This window comes from Danio aesculapii, chromosome 16 (genome assembly GCF_903798145.1).
Source record: "Danio aesculapii chromosome 16, fDanAes4.1, whole genome shotgun sequence".
In the NCBI taxonomy this organism is placed as follows: domain Eukaryota; kingdom Metazoa; phylum Chordata; class Actinopteri; order Cypriniformes; family Danionidae; genus Danio; species Danio aesculapii.
The window spans coordinates 13,627,533-13,643,343 of record NC_079450.1 but is presented as its reverse complement, the minus strand read 5'-3'; the positions used below and the strand labels follow the sequence as shown (position 1 = coordinate 13,643,343).

General features: G+C 33.4%; 1 protein-coding gene across 2 annotated transcripts; it reads right to left on the bottom strand.

Annotated features, from left to right (window-relative positions):
* Positions 1 to 6,347: 6,347 nt before the first annotated feature.
* slc25a40 (solute carrier family 25 member 40) lies at positions 6,348 to 15,778 on the bottom strand. Of its 2 annotated transcripts, none has more exons than XM_056475526.1 (11): positions 15,579 to 15,778; positions 15,151 to 15,258; positions 13,831 to 13,890; positions 13,029 to 13,135; positions 12,894 to 12,961; positions 12,695 to 12,819; positions 12,427 to 12,600; positions 11,125 to 11,234; positions 10,028 to 10,109; positions 7,422 to 7,502; positions 6,348 to 7,116 (listed from the first exon to the last, which is right to left on the bottom strand). In XM_056475526.1, the coding sequence occupies exons 2-11, from the start codon at positions 15,248 to 15,250 to the stop codon at positions 6,962 to 6,964; spliced, it is 1,062 nt and encodes a 353-aa protein (XP_056331501.1). In that variant the 5' UTR covers positions 15,251 to 15,258; positions 15,579 to 15,778; the 3' UTR covers positions 6,348 to 6,961. The 2 variants fall into 2 exon arrangements, with proteins under 2 accessions (XP_056331501.1, XP_056331500.1); XM_056475525.1 differs by lacking the exon at positions 15,579 to 15,778 and adding an exon at positions 15,363 to 15,572.
* Positions 15,779 to 15,811: the final 33 nt, after the last annotated feature.

Below are 15,811 nucleotides of genomic sequence, written 5' to 3'. Positions count from 1 at the left end.
AAACAAAATACTATAGAAGTCAATGGTTAAGGCTTTTTTCCAACTTTCTTCAAAATATCATCTTTTATATTCATGCCATAGTAGAAAAAAACAAAACAAATACTATAGAAGTCAATGGTTACCGTATTCCAACATTCTTCAAAATATCTTCTTTTACATTCATACCATAGTAAGAAAAACTACATACTAAAGAAATCAATGGTTTCCAACATTCTTCAAAATATCTTTTTACATTCATACCATAGTGGGAAAAACAAAATACTATAGATGTCAATGGTTACCCAATGGTTTCCAACATTCTTCAAAATATCTTCTTTTATATTCATACCGCAGAAGGAAAAAATACTATAGAAGTCAATGATTACCAGTTTCCAACAATCATTAAAATATCTTCTTTTATATTCGTACTCTAGTAGAAAAAAAACTAAATACTATAGAAGTTAATGGTTACCACTTTCCAACAATCTTCAAAATATCTTCATTTATATTCATACCATACTAGGAAAAAAATACTATGGACTTGAATGGTTACCAATTTCCAACATTCTTCAAAATATCTTCTTTGTTTATTCATAACGTAGTAGGAAAAACAATCTATAGAGGTCAGTAGTTACTGGTTTCCAACATTCTTCAAACATCTTCTTTTACATTCATGCCATAGTAACAAAAAAATAAAATAAAATACTATAGAAGTCAATGGTTACTGGTTTCCAACATTCTTCAAAATATCTTCTTTTTTATTCATAACGTAGTAGGAAAAACATACTATAGAGGTTAATGGTTACTGGTTTCCAACATTCTTCAAAATATCTTCTTTTACATTCATGCCATAGTAACAAACAAACAAAAAATACTATAGAAGTCAATGGTTACTGGTTTCCAACATTCTTTAAATTATCTTCTTTTACATTTAACCGAACAAAACTTAAATTGTTTGGAACAAGTCAAGTGTGAATAAATAAAGACATAATTGTACCTTTTGGGAGCATCTCTTTAATTCAAATGCTAAATCAGCTGATAATAATTGATGTATTTGATTGTTTTTAATTCACTGACTGCTCTCTAATCTGAATCAATTTCTTTTTATTGAAATTCATTATTAATTGGTAAAGTTGTGTAAAACAGTCAATTTCTTCTAATACTGATTACAAAAAATCTGATGTTAATGGCATTTGATCATCAATGCAGTATATTAAGAGGCATGCTAAGCCACGGGTTGTATCTGAAAATTACTTAACGTATTAAGCTCATTAGCATCGGCACACTACAGAAATCTTAGGGAAACACGTATGCAGAATTCCCTTCATTTCAAATAGACTTTTTGGCTCGTATTTTGCCTTGCTGAACATAATCTTAGGGGTAAAGAATGTCTCGTCCGCCTGTTCGTGACTTCATTTCTGTGCCATAGGAATACATGTGAAAAGCATGTGTTATATTGTTCAACGCCAGTATTTCTGTGCGTCAGGTTTTTATTTTACAGCCCTATTATTTCATAATGTGCAATTAAAATTATTGTATGTGTAATGGAATGGCCGAAATGCTTTGCAGTACCGGAGGCACATTCACACCAACGACGAGAACTATAACAAAATAATCCAAATAAATCATAGCAAATGAATCGGTCACACTAAATATATCAGCACTTATTAAAGGTAATTTAACTCACTGTGTCCTGGAAAATGATTCCTTTGTTTTGTTACGTTTAGTTTGTTGTTTTGGTTTGGACCCTTTTGTTTAGTTTTATTTTATTTTTGTTTTGGTCCGTTTTATTTTTTATTGTTTTGTTTTGTTCCAATTTGTTTAGTTTAATTCATTGTTTTGGTTTCATTCGTATTTTTTATTTCTGTTTAATTTTTTATTATTTTGTTTAATTTTGTTTCGTTTTGTTTTGTTTTGTTCTGTTTAGTTTATTGTTTTGGTTTGGTCTGTTTTGTTTAGTTTTGTTTTTTATTGTTTTGTTTTATTCTGTTTTGTTTAGTTTTGTTCTGTTTTATATTTTTAGCTTTGTTCCATTTTGTTTAGTTTATTTCTGAATTTGGTCTGTTTTGTTTAGCTTTGTTCCATTTATTTCTGAATTTGGTCAGTTTTGTGTTGTTTTGTTCCATTTTGTTTCATTTATATTTTAATTTAGTCAGTTTTGTGTTGTTTTGTTCCATTTTGTTTAGTTTATTTCTGAATTTGGTCTGTTTTGTTTAGCTTTGTTCCATTTATTTCTGAATTTGGTCAGTTTTGTGTAGTTTTGTACCATTTTGTTTCATTTATATTTTAATTTAGTCAGTTTTGTGTTTTGTTCCATTTTGTTTTGTTTATTTCTGAATTTGGTCTGTTTTGTTTAGCTTTGTTCCATTTTGTTTCGTTTATTTCTGAATTTGGTCTGTTTTGTTTAGCTTTGTTCCATTTTGTTTCGTTTATTTCTGAATTTGGTCTGTTTTGTTTAGCTTTGTTCCATTTTGTTTCGTTTATTTCTGAATTTGGTCTGTTTTGTTTAGCTTTGTTCCATTTTGTTTCGTTTATTTCTGAATTCGGTCTTTTGTGTAGTTTTGTTCCATTTTGTTTAATTTATTTTTGAATTTAGTCAGTTTTGTTCCATTTTGTTTTGTTTATTTCTGAATTTGGTCTGTTTTGTGTAGTTCATCCATATTTTTTAGTTCTGTTTTATTTTTAATTGTTTTGTTCCGTTTTGTTTTATTTTTTATTGTTTAGTTTTGTTCCGCTTTGTTTTGTTTAATTTATTGTTTTGGTTTCATCCATATTTTTAAGTTCTGTTATATTTTTTATTGTTTTGTTTTGGTCCAATTAGTTCTGTTTTATTTATTTATTTTTGCTTTGTTTGATTTTGTTCCAAATTGTTTTGTTCTGTTTAGTTTAGATTTGTTACGTTTAGTTTATTGTTTTGGTTTGGTACGTTTTGTTCTGTTTTTATAAACGTTTTGTTTTGGTCCATTTTGTTTAGTTTTGTTTTGTTTCATTTTGTTTAGTTTTGTTTTGTTTAGTTTTGTTTAGTTTAGTTTTGTTTCATTTTGTTTAGTTTTGTTTTGTTCCATTTTGTTTAGTTTTGTTACGCTTCGTTTATTGTTTTGGTTTGGTCTGTTTCCACATATTAAAGTTAATTTATGTCAGATTTTTTTTTCTCAGCTGATAAACAACATCTGCAGGGCACGCTTAATAAACAGAATGAAACCATTGGAAAACATTTGGAACACGTTTTCCTTACCAGCAAATGAATATTACAATTGTCAACCAATCAGAATTCTTCCTGCTGTAATTAGCTCACTCATTTAACTGCAGCCAATCAGAATCCCTTCTACTTTAAAGAGCTCAAGCATTTACTTGCACGAAAAACAGAATATTTGGACGACAATATGATCTTCGTTTTTGGTGTGAATGGATCTCTACGCTTTAATTTCAAGAAAAGTTTGAATCTATTTAAAACGCTACAGAAATGTCGCCGTTTTTACAGACATTTGTGAATGTATTTCTCTTCTCTATTGTTTCCTTGATTTTCTGTTGGACAGTGACAGAAATAAAAGGTATGAGGATAATTAGGGCGCACTGAGATGAATATCATATATTCATTATAATTTAGCCTCAGTATGTTGTTTACCTTTGGTTTTCATGTATGATCATGTTTTGTTTTTTCAATAAATTCAAATGTTAATAAAAGCTTGGCTGAATGACTCTGTTTTGTCTAGAATACTTGCAACATAAATAATTATGACGTTACTAACACTGGGCCAGCAACAGGCAAATATTATTTAGCAAACAGGGCAATTCCAAAATGTCGACGATGGGTGTTGAAATTTCTGCTTATGATTTGCCAACAATATGCAACTTAAAGAACAGATACATCATATCCCATTAACATGTCGAGTAATGCAAGAAGCGCAGCACAAATTAGCATAGTGGCAAATATGCAGAGATATTCCTCATAACATGCGGGCTAATGGTTACGGAGTTGAACTTAATTGAATGGTTGCAGGTTTGATTCCCAGTCCTGAGGTACCCTAATTGCTCCCCGGGCGCTGGAAGCAATAACTGCCCACTGCTCCAGGTGTATGTAAACTATGTGTTTGTGTGTGCGTGTGTGTTTTCCTCACTCAAAATGCGTGTGCTTATGGATGGGTTAAATCCAGAGGACCAATTTCAAGTATAGGTAAAACCATACCTGACAAGGCGCATTTCACTTCATAAAAATGTTAGTAATTTAATAAAAGCAGCTAGGGTACACATATTGAACAAAGGGAAAGTTTTATTTTATTTAGGCCTACTTAAATATTGACCAAAAAACATATTTGGCAATCAGTGTTTGGACGATGTGTTTCTCTGGCATTCCAAATAAATACACGTGGAAAAAGTCTTTACTTTATACCAGGAGCTTTATGTTCTCTGCGGTAATTCCAGTGCCAGCCACTTTCAAGACAAGATACTTCAGGTGTTAAATAATGGTGCAAATACCCGTACGTTGAGGAGCGCAAAATGTTAGTAAGTTGCATTGTGCGATTCATTTAATAATAACAATAATAATTCCTTGCATTTATATACTCATTTACATTTAGTCATTTAGCAGACGTTTTTATCCAAAGCGACTTACAAATGAAACCTCTTGAAAGCTCTGCTCAAAGCTCTTTACACATGTTGGCAGGCAATCTATTTAAATAAGTCCCTCCAATAAAATTAGCATCTGACTGGAAACTCCTACAAATGCATATTCAGGTGCCAAATAGCCTATTCTTCAAGAATATTCTTCTCTGTACATGTTTAGTAAACACAGACAGTCAGTGGCGGTTCTAGAGCAGAGTGACGGGGGGCCGGGCAGGGGCCACTTGTACTTTTAGGGGACACACATCACAAACTACTTAAACAATTATTTGAAGTCATTTTTTTCATGCATCACCCTGCAGTCTTCATAAACAAGCTAATTAAATAACTCAAACTCAAAATAATCTTCCATGTTCATTTATTTGACAAGTAACTTTGTATTGTAGTAGGATTTTTAACATTCGAGTTAAAGGCACTTTTTTGCACCTCCTGTTAATTTAAAATAATGTTTCCCAAGTGATCTTTAACAAACCACTGACATTTTTTTTCACTGACAAATCTTATTTCTTATTATTATTAATTATAGTTTATATAATTAATAATAGTTATATTAGTTAATATATTTCTTATAGTTTATTTCTTGCAGTTAAAAAAATAATAATAATTTTATGGTCAGTATTATTAGCCTCCTCAACAAATATTTACTGTATATTTTTTAATTGTCTACACAATATTTTGGACGACAATATGTTGTCAAAACAATAACTTAACTTGACTAATTATTCTAACTTTCCTAGTAAACAAAACGTAGTTAAATCTTTAAATTAGTTATTAAAAATTAGTTAAACTATTGTTTAAAAACGTGTTGTAAATAAATCATGTGTTGAAGACTCGTGCTTTGTTATGACTGAAAACAAAAATCAATGAAGGCAAAACTAAACGAGCTGAATAATACTTTGCCATGAGCATGACTGAAAACTTCATTTGATCAATGAGTTTACATCTGTTCTTCAGTACTTGCTGACTGTTTGTAAATTTAAGACTGCATTTCCTGACATAAAACTATGTACACTTAATGTCTGATTAATAATAGCCTCTGCATAGCCAAGGACTTCTTATATTAAATGTTTTAAAATCACTATATAAACAGAAGTCTAATATAATCAACAGTGGACATTTTGATAGTGTTTCACAACATGAACATGACTCAAGTTAAATCTTTTTATTACCTGTGTCAATTTGGGGCTTAACTTCTGACGACTGTGGGAAAACGATGCACGCAGCACCGTCACTGACAAAAGTCAAGAGAAAGCAGAAAGACACCAAGAGTGCACAAGAGGCCTCAGTCATTTCTCCATCTTCCACCGGTGGCAGATCTCACTTCAGTTGACACAAAAATACGCGTCCAAATTTAGGGGGGCCAGAGGGGGGCCAACCTTATTGACACTAACATAAATGAACAATACAATTATTACAGTTTTGTTAGTGCTAGTTTTAGTTAACGCTAATTAATGAAAATACAGTTGTTCATTGTTAGTTTATGTTAATGCATTAACTAATGTTAACAAACGTGATGTTAAAATGCATTAGTAAATGTTGAACTATGATTAATAAATGCTGTACAAGTATTGTTCATAATTATTTCATGTTAGTCAATACGTTAACTAACGAAACCTTATTGTGACGTGTGACCAAGGCATTTTTCTATTCAAATTAATTGGAATTTGAACAATGCCTGTGCAAACTAATCTAAAGTAACTGGAGACGATATTCTGTATTTGTCTGAATGAAGAAAGTGAGACGCTGAGGAGGTTTAAAAGAATTCATTATTGAATCAATTTGAACAAATCTAACAGAATTAATCACAGTGGAATTATCTTTAAAAAAGCTTCAGATTAATCTTCAGACACTAATAAACAATGAAAAATCAACAGCATACAGAACAATTACAATAGTCTTATTATTCAACCTGGCCTTCACACACAACGGCTTCAGTTGTTTTGGCACCATTCAGACACACACGTTGGCATTGGTTTCATTTAACACGCACCTACAAAAGACATGACTGAAACAATACTAAGATGCTTAAACGACAAATTAAAACACCAAACAAAATCAATCACAGGGAACGCGATGGAACTGATGGGAATACGTTTGGCGTCTTAATATCTGTTCATATCATAGGATTTAAGTTTCTTCAGCTCATTTAATCAATAAATAAATATCAAAATACAAATATTAAATTGTCATCTGACTGATCTGAGAGGAACGTGCCTCTATTTATAAATTTACAAGAGAAACTACGTTGTTTTATTCAAAGCAAATCTATAATCTCAGCTTTTAGATAGGCAGCAACATATAACACATGATGGAAAAAATGCAGTGTTGTGTAGTAACTTATCGGCGTGTTCGTGATCAAGTGTTAGTGCTTTTCTGTGTGAGATATGATGTGCTGGGGTGCAGTTACTTGACTCTCTTTCTGATGGTTGTGTTTGTGGAAAAAAGCTTTCCCAAATTCATATGTGCTGATCATTATAGCACAAGCAGGAGCCACTTTAATCAGCCTCGGCATGAAACCTGGAGAACAGAAAGAGACAGAAAATCTGCTGTTGAGACATCTAGTGGTGGTGGGAGTAAAACAGAACACAAGCATTTTGATTGGTCACATTTATATTTTATAGACCACTTCAATGTGGACATGTCATTGACCCATGAACATTTCCTGCTTGTTATCAAAGTATTTCATAACTGTAACAAGAGGCAATTTGATCATAGCTTAATGTTAAAACAGCTCTCATAGCATTATTTATCAATATGTGGCTCTTTTTGGATTCTCGGAAGACCATTAAGTCCCTTAAATTGGTCCATAAATATATATTTACCTGCAAAGAGTCCTGATAGTCCATTTTCAGCCACTATCCTTTTCATCACACTGTATGTGCTGGATGACACTTGCGTAGACACTAAATTAATATTATGACATTATGCATTATTAATATTATGACAAATGACATTACTGCATATTAATGACTTGTTTGGGATTCGATTATAGGGCAAAGACAAAACTAAATTATACTATAATATATACAGTTGAAGTCAAACTTATATCCCTCCTGTGAATTTTGTTTTCTTTTTCGAATATTTCCCAATTGATGTTTAACAGGGCAAGGAAATTTTCACAGTATTTCCTAGAATGTTTTTTCTTGTGGAGAAAGTCTTATTTGTTGTATTTCGTCTTGAATAAAAACAGTTTTATTTTTTTTAAATCATTTTAAGGTCAATAGCTGTGTCTCATTTCTGAGGCTGTATCCTGCGAAGGATGCATTCGAAGTGTGCTGCGTCATCGCGGTGCAACGAAGGCTGTCTCATTTCAAAGAAATTAGAAGACTCCTTCAAATGCAGCCTCAAGATGAGTCCTTCGTTTTTCATGTAATGAAAGATACTACTGGTGGATCCTTCACGGCCTCGAATGTCCTAAGATTCATTGAGCGCTGATAACGGCAGGATGTTTTTAAAAGAAAAAATCCGGATTAAATGTATGAATTAGATTTATTTGACTTTGACATCTAAACACTAAATCTAAAAAAAACCCAAAAAGGAGTACTACATGTCTTACTAAACAGTGACTTTATAGGCAGTTTACAGTTTTATGTGTACATGTATGGATCTAAGGACTTATACAATTGAAGTCAGAATTATCAGCTCCCACTTTTCAGTATTTTTTTTACCTTTTTTTAAATATTTCCCAAATGATGTTTAGCAGAGCAAGGAAATTTTCACAGTATGTCTGATAATATTGTTTCTTCTGGAGAAAGTCTTATTAGTTTTATTTTGGTTAGAATAAAAGCAGTTTTAAATTTTTTAAACACCATTTTAAGGTCAAAATTATTAGCCCCTTTAAGATTTATTTATTTATTACATATTTATTGCCACATCAGCAACTTATGGCTATTTCGTGGCCAAATGAATATACATTAAAATATTACATGATAAAAACAAATTCGTATTATATAAAAAAAAATTACTTAGACAAATATATAAAATATAAATAGATAAAATTTACAAAAAAATGTATTCAAAGTTAAATATGGTTCTTCAGTTCTATTTTTGATTAAAAAAAAATGTAAAACTTCCTGGTGGTACCTTTTTAAAAATGTCCAGCTCCTTTAAGATCCCTACAGAACAAACCATCGTTATACAATAACTTGCCTAATTACCCTAACCTGCCTAGTTAACCTAATTAACCCAGTTAAGCCTTTAAATGTCACTTTGAACTGTATAGAAGTGTCTTGAAAAAATATCTTGTCAAATATGATTTACTGTCATCATGGCAAAGATAAAATAAATCAGTTATTAGAGATGAGTTATTAAAACTATTATGTTCAGAAATGTGTTGAAGAAATCTGCTCTCAGTTAAACAAATTGGGGAAAGAAAAATAAACGGGGCTAATAATTCAGGGGGGCTAATAATTCTGACTTAGACTGTATTTCTAGCTTCTGTAAACCTTGCTTTGCCTTCAGATCGCTTGATATAAGTTTTAAAATCACTTTGATAAAAAATGTCATTACAAATTTTACTACTTTTTATTAACAGCGGCCAGGTGATGAGATCTGTCCTCTGTAAGCTAGACTGTCTCATTTTAAAACGCCCGGTTCAGCCTGTGTGGACTTCGAAGGACACATCTTTGAATCTGCATCCTTCGGAGGATGCAGCCTCTGAAATGAGGCACAGCTAATATTATTAGCCCCGTTAAGCAATATTTTTTATGATTGTCTACAGAACAAACCATCGTTATACAATGACTTGCCTAATTAACCTAGTAAATAATATCTAGTAAAATACTATGCATTGTCATCATGGCAGAGATCAAAGAAATCAGTTATTAGAAATGAGTTATTAAAACTATTATGTTTAGAAATGTGTTGAAGAAATCTTGCCGTTAAACAGAAATTGGGGAAAATATACAGGGGGGCTAATAATTCAGGAGAGCTAATAATTCTGATGTATTAGCAATTTTCTTCTTTTTTTTCTTCTCTCTCTTTTTAGTTTGAGCAAAAAATAATATACTTTTACCAAGATTTACAGAAGACACCTAATTAAATGTCATTCAGTGTGACAGTAGTTTATGATATATATCCAAAAGGCATATTTGTAAGAAATGATCTGATGACACTTAAGGATAACAGTGCATTTAAAAAAAATACAAACTAATTTTCATTTGAAATCATTATACTTGGCTACAATAGCACATTTTACATTTGTTAGCAAGTTTTTAATCATTTAAAGTATAATAAAATGTAATATGATCACATCTTTTTTAATATATACATTTTATAAGTACAGAATAAGCATAAAATGATGTTACGCTGACATAATTATGTTTTACGTCTATATTTTGGCATTGTATTTTCAGGTTATTTGAAACATTAGATTAGCTTGTAAAAAATAAAATCCAACTATGGAAAACAATTAAACAATATTTCTCACACTTCATGGTTTGCAGTTCACCCATTTCCACTTGTCGTTTTGTTTTGACCACATCAAACGGCAGTGTGATGATCGACGCAATCTGAAACATGAAAATCCGTGACAAACTTGACAAATCAAGACACATTTTCATTGACTATTCAAATGAGATGTAGACAAACAAATTCTGTATAAGGTAAACAATTTTTTTGCATGATGATATCACATCAGACACTGTTTATAAAGTAAATTTGGCTCATACGTGGTTAAAGAGTTCCCAAAATTTTAAATTCCACCTGTAAGAAGATAGTTTTAGCCGGCAGCTATCTCGCAGCAACTCTCACATGGTCACCCACTGAAGCTAAGCAGGGCTGTGCCCGGTCAATACCTGAATGGGACACCACATGAGAAAGCTGTCTTGCTGCCGGAAGTGGTGTTAATGAGACCAGCAGGGGGCGCTCAACCTGTGGTCTGTGTGGGTCCTAACTCCCCAGTATAGTGAAGGGGACGCTATACTGATGAGTGAGCGCAGTCTTTCGGATGACACGTTAAACTGAGGTCCCGACTTTCTGTGGTCGTTAAAAATCCCAGGATGTCATACGAAAAAGAGTAGGGGTTTAACCCAGGCATCCTGGACAATTTTGCACACTGGCCTCTGTCCATCATGGCCTCCTAACCATCCCCATATGATAATTGGCTTTATCACTCTGTCTCCTCTCCACCAATCAGTTGGTGTGCGATCTGGCGCAATATGACTGGTGGTGGATGAGGAGATTCTCCCAAAAAATGTGTAAAGCGTTTTGAGTTTCCTGAAAAGCGCTATATAATGTAAGGAATTATTATTATTATTATTTTGAGGAATGTCGGAAACCACAAACTTGACAAAAGCCATTGACTTACATAATAGGAAGAATAAAAACATACTATAGAGGTTAAAGTCTATTGTATACTACCTGGTTGTCAACATTCCTCAAAATATCTTCTCTTGTGTTCAACAGAAGAAAGAAACTCAGGTTTGGAATAACTTCAGGTCGAGCGCATGATGGCAGAATGTTAACGTTTGGGTAAACTATCCCTTTAAGATGTGATGTAGGTGAAGATGTGGACATCAGACTCACTGATCCAGACAGAGCTCCAGCTGTGAATGTGATGGCAACAGTCGGTTCGCTACAGCTGTAGTGTTTACAGAGCCACCATTTGCCCTTCTCATAGTTAAACCAGTACATAGCTGAGGACAAACACACAAAGTGAGATATTTGATATTAGGAAATGGCAATAAACATTACACATTTATCATATACAGATGTGCGAGACTCTTTTAAACAGGGTTTCCACTTAAGGCTAAATGTGAAATTCCCTGACTCTGACAGATTAAAAGGTTTAATTACATGACATCTAATGAATGGGAAAAGCTGGCTGCTGTTGTGCTTTGGATAATATTAAAATGGTTATAGCATGAATATCATTTTGCATGACTTTTATTAGCTACTATGATTTACCTTAAAAAATGTATTACCTTTTTTAAAAATCTGTTTGTTTTATATTCAGCTTTTCTATTGTCATTTTTTAACACCCAGTTTTTGAAACCAACTGCTCTTAACATTTATATTATACTAGCATGGACAGAAACTTCAAATTCACTGACTTTGAATGTCTAGAATAGACTTTCCACGACCGATGGGAACCCGTTTACAATATGGTAAAATTTGAGCTACTGTATTCTGTGGTAAAGTATATATTATAGTAGTGTTTAAAGTTTTAGGGCCCTATCATACACCCGGCGCAATAAGGCGAAAAAATTCGTTTTTACGACGTGTTGCTATTTTCAGACCAGCGCAACGTTAATTTTCCTGTTTTCCGCCACGTTGTTTAAATAGCAAATCTTTTTGCGCCACTTTGTGGACTCATGAGTGTTTCGGTCTAGATAAGAGGTGTGTTAAGGCGCATTGCTGGCGCGTTGCTATTTTGAGGAACTAAAATAGACTGCTCAATAGACCAGCTGAGAGCAGGTCTAAAGTCCAGTGCAGAGAGTTAGTAGTGAACCTCGCTTACACACTGCTGAGTACACACAGGATGTACAGCAATACGCAAATATATTTACATATGAAAAAGAATTAAAGGGATAAAATATTTTTAAAAATATTACTTTCTACATAAATATAAAACCACTGCCTCCATGCCTTCATCTCGGGGGGCTTTTTTAGTTTATTCATGGCACCTATTTTTGTTATTATGTGATCTCTTACAGATTTCTAACAAAATCTCTTGCACATACTGGAATTTATTCAGTAAATGTATTTTCATCTTATTTCATGCACATTTTTTCGTTGCATTTTCAAAAATCTTGGTGTTTCCATCAAGCATTTTTTTATGTGATATTCCATAAAGAGGTGGATGGAAACCTAGCTTATGTGCTTCACCTGAGAACGGGACGTCCCGGAGCAGCGTAGGCCCCCAGCCCCTCCACAGAGACCTCCAACCCTCGTTTTTTAGTGCTGACCGGATGACAGCGTTCATCTCTCTGTACGACTGTTTCTCAGACTGCATCTTGGTGCGGATGAGCTCCAGGGGGCTGATCACTGTGGCCGAGCCCACTGACACATGCACAAAACTCATGTCACTTTGATACAGAAGTTCAGCTCATGGACAAAAAAAGGTAAACATTTATTCAGTCAGGTTAAACGTTACCTCTCGCAATAGCGCCAGCAAACAGCGGTGCCAGATCCGATCGGTCGCCCATCCTGAGCTTGAGAAGAGCAAACAGCTGATCGTAACATGTGAAATAAATCACCGTCGCAGGCACTGCCATTATTCTGCAAAGAAAATCAACATTTCATTATTTGTGTCCATTTAATGTCTAGTTTCAGAAATGTAATTAAACACTCACAGCGTTGGAGGAAGGCCGCTCCATAGAGACCTGATTCCTTCCATACGTATAATCTTAATAAAGGCGTCCTGGGACAGAATAAAAGAGTTAAAAACAAGAGCAACTGGATTCACATGTCTTTATAGTTCATCTTACCAATGTGCTGCTGAAATGTCCGGGTGCTTTGTACCAGACCTTTGTGTTGCCATTCTCGCAGACGCATATATGATCCATCAGGCCGTTACAGTACACAAAACATTTTCCTGACAAAATATGAGTGAGGTTTTCAGCTAAATCAACTCTTTAAAGGGATAGTTCACCCAAAAATGAAATGCCGTTCACTGTTTACCCACCTTCAAGTTGTTTCAAACAAAAGAAGATATTCTGAAGAAAGCCGAAAACCTGTAACCTTTGACTTCAATAGAAGGAAAAACAAATACTATGGAAGTCAATGGTTTACAGCTTTCTTCAAAATATCCTTTTTTGAGTATTCGAACTATCCTTTTTATTCTCATAAATTCATTCATTCATTTTTTTTCAGCTTAGTCTCTTTATTCACCAGGGGTCGCCACAGCGGAATGAACTGCCAATTTAACCAGCATATGTTTTACACAGTGGATGCCTGCTGCAAACCAGTATTGGAAAATATCCATACACACTCATTCACTACGGCCAATTTAGTTGATTCAATTCACCTATAGCGCATGTCTTTGGACTGTGGGGGAAACCGGATCACCCATGGGAAAGCCACGCCAACACAGGGAGAACATGCACACTTCACAGAGTAATGCCAACTGACCCAGATGGGACTTGAACCAGCTACCTTCTTGCTGTGAGGGGACAGTGCTAACCACTGAGCCACAGTGTCGCCCCCAAAACTCATAAATGAGACAAGATTTTTCATTTTTGGGTGATCTATCTTTTTAATTAATTTAAAAAGTCAGCAGCTCAAGCTTACCTTTGGGGAAAGGATTCTTTTGGGCCTGCAGTCGGATTTTCACCACATCCAGAGGTGTTACTGTGAATGTACAAAATAAAATACTGTATTCTTGAAAAAATGTTAGATTTTATAGTAAAATCAATCGGGATGATGCTAATAGTTGGATAGTAAATGAATCAAGGGTTGAGGTAAGATTTTCTTTTAAGTTAAGAAAAGTGTTCTGTTTAACAAGGCTACATTTACACTATTTGACAAATCAACAATTAATAATAAATTAAATTAAACTCATTATACTTAATTAAACTTATTATATGTACTGCCATGTAAATACAACTTTTGATCAATTTAAGGCCTTATTTAAAAAGAAAAGTATGAATTACTTTGAAAATACATATACACAAAGCAAATGAACATTATCAAGCTTTAATAATACTGTGAACTGAAAAATGTGTCAAATCCTGTAAGACTTCACATATTATTAACAGACTGTTTTGTCAATTAAAAACAAATAGTATCAATACATTGAAAAAAGTATTTTATTCCTGTGATTCAATGCAGAATTTCAGCAACCGTAACTCCAGTGATGACAGCAGTGTCGCATGAGCCCTTCAGTTTTCATTAAAAGAAAACATTTATTCATCAAGGACACAATAAACTGATCAACTGCGATTAAAGAGACATTTGTAATGATACGAAAGATTTTATTTTAAATATCAATATTTTTATTATTCACCAGAGAGTCCTGAAATGTAAAAATTCATCATGGTTTTCACAAAATATAAGGAAATGTATTAATAACTATTATTAATGGAGTACCAATAATAACTTATCTTTACAGAGCAGCAAATCAACATCGAATAATTTCCGAAGAATCACGAAGCCATTCTTTAAAATTAAGCATTGAATCAGAGGAATAAAATGGCATTATCAAATACAGTTACATACAGTTAAATTTGGAATATTTCACAGAATAACCGTTTCTAATGTATTTTTTTTTACCAAATCAACATGCTGAGCATTTATTTTGAAAACATTAAGAAATCCAAATGTTCTCGAATGTTTGACTAGTAATGATTAATACTACAAGTAATTATGTAATTTTAGTAAGAATTTAGTAAAACAAAGTATGTATCAAAGTCTCTTTTAAAGTACAGTATTGTTAAGGTGCAGTATTTTATGCTACTTCTAAAAGAAAAACAATGTAAATGATAAATGTATCTAAATTAACTGACTCTGACCAAAAAAAGTTATAAAATCGCATATGACGCAGATTATTTTTGTCATAAAGTGTACACATTTATATATTTATCCATACATAACAAACGTGCAGTGTCTTACCCAAGAGTGATGTAATAATTGCCCCGGAGCAGGACGCCATCATCTGCTGGAAGGGTGTAATGTCCCCCGGGGGACCTGGAGAACTTTTCTGACAGCTCATCTCAAAGCCTGCGATCGAGAGGAAAAACACAGATGAATCTGCATTCATAAACTCTTTTAACCTCAGTTTTGAGTGAGTGGCAGTCTCATGCCAACACTGAACATTAACGTACCTTGATCATGTATAATCAGCCCTTATTGCATTGACAATTACCAGTGTATCATTACAACTGACAACTACTGAGCTTATACAATGATGTAAATAGCATACGCTATGTAACCCCAAAAGAAAAAAGCAATGTCATCAATGCTACCCAAAAAATTCAACGAATTCACGTGAATCGTCATGACTTTCACGCTTATTCACTAGTGTGCGCCATTGCGCTTACCAGATATGGCATGTGTTTATCCAGCAGTGTGTTTCGCACTGGCAGATTCGTTACTTCCGGATATTTAAATTTCGCCGTTGAACTCAACAGACGTTCGTCGACATGAAAGCGCATTGAAGTCATAGTTTATATGTTTCAGAGTAGTTTGAAAATAAATATTCTGCATAAAAATCAGGCTGTTTATGCGGGTGTAGTTGACGTTAATACATTAACATTCTAAGGTGAAGTTTTTA

Bases quoted from the DNA above. Each gene is read 5' to 3' on its own strand.
- slc25a40 (XM_056475526.1), bottom strand. From the start codon at position 15,250: ATGAGCTGTCAGAAAAGTTCTCCAGGTCCCCCGGGGGACATTACACCC. The intron at 12,601-12,694 runs GTAACGTTTAAC...TGCATGTGTCAG, and splicing joins TGCTGGCGCTATTGCGAGAG to TGGGCTCGGCCACAGTGATC. The intron at 10,110-11,124 runs GTGAGTCTGATG...TTCATGTTTCAG, and splicing joins CTGGAGCTCTGTCTGGATCA to ATTGCGTCGATCATCACACT.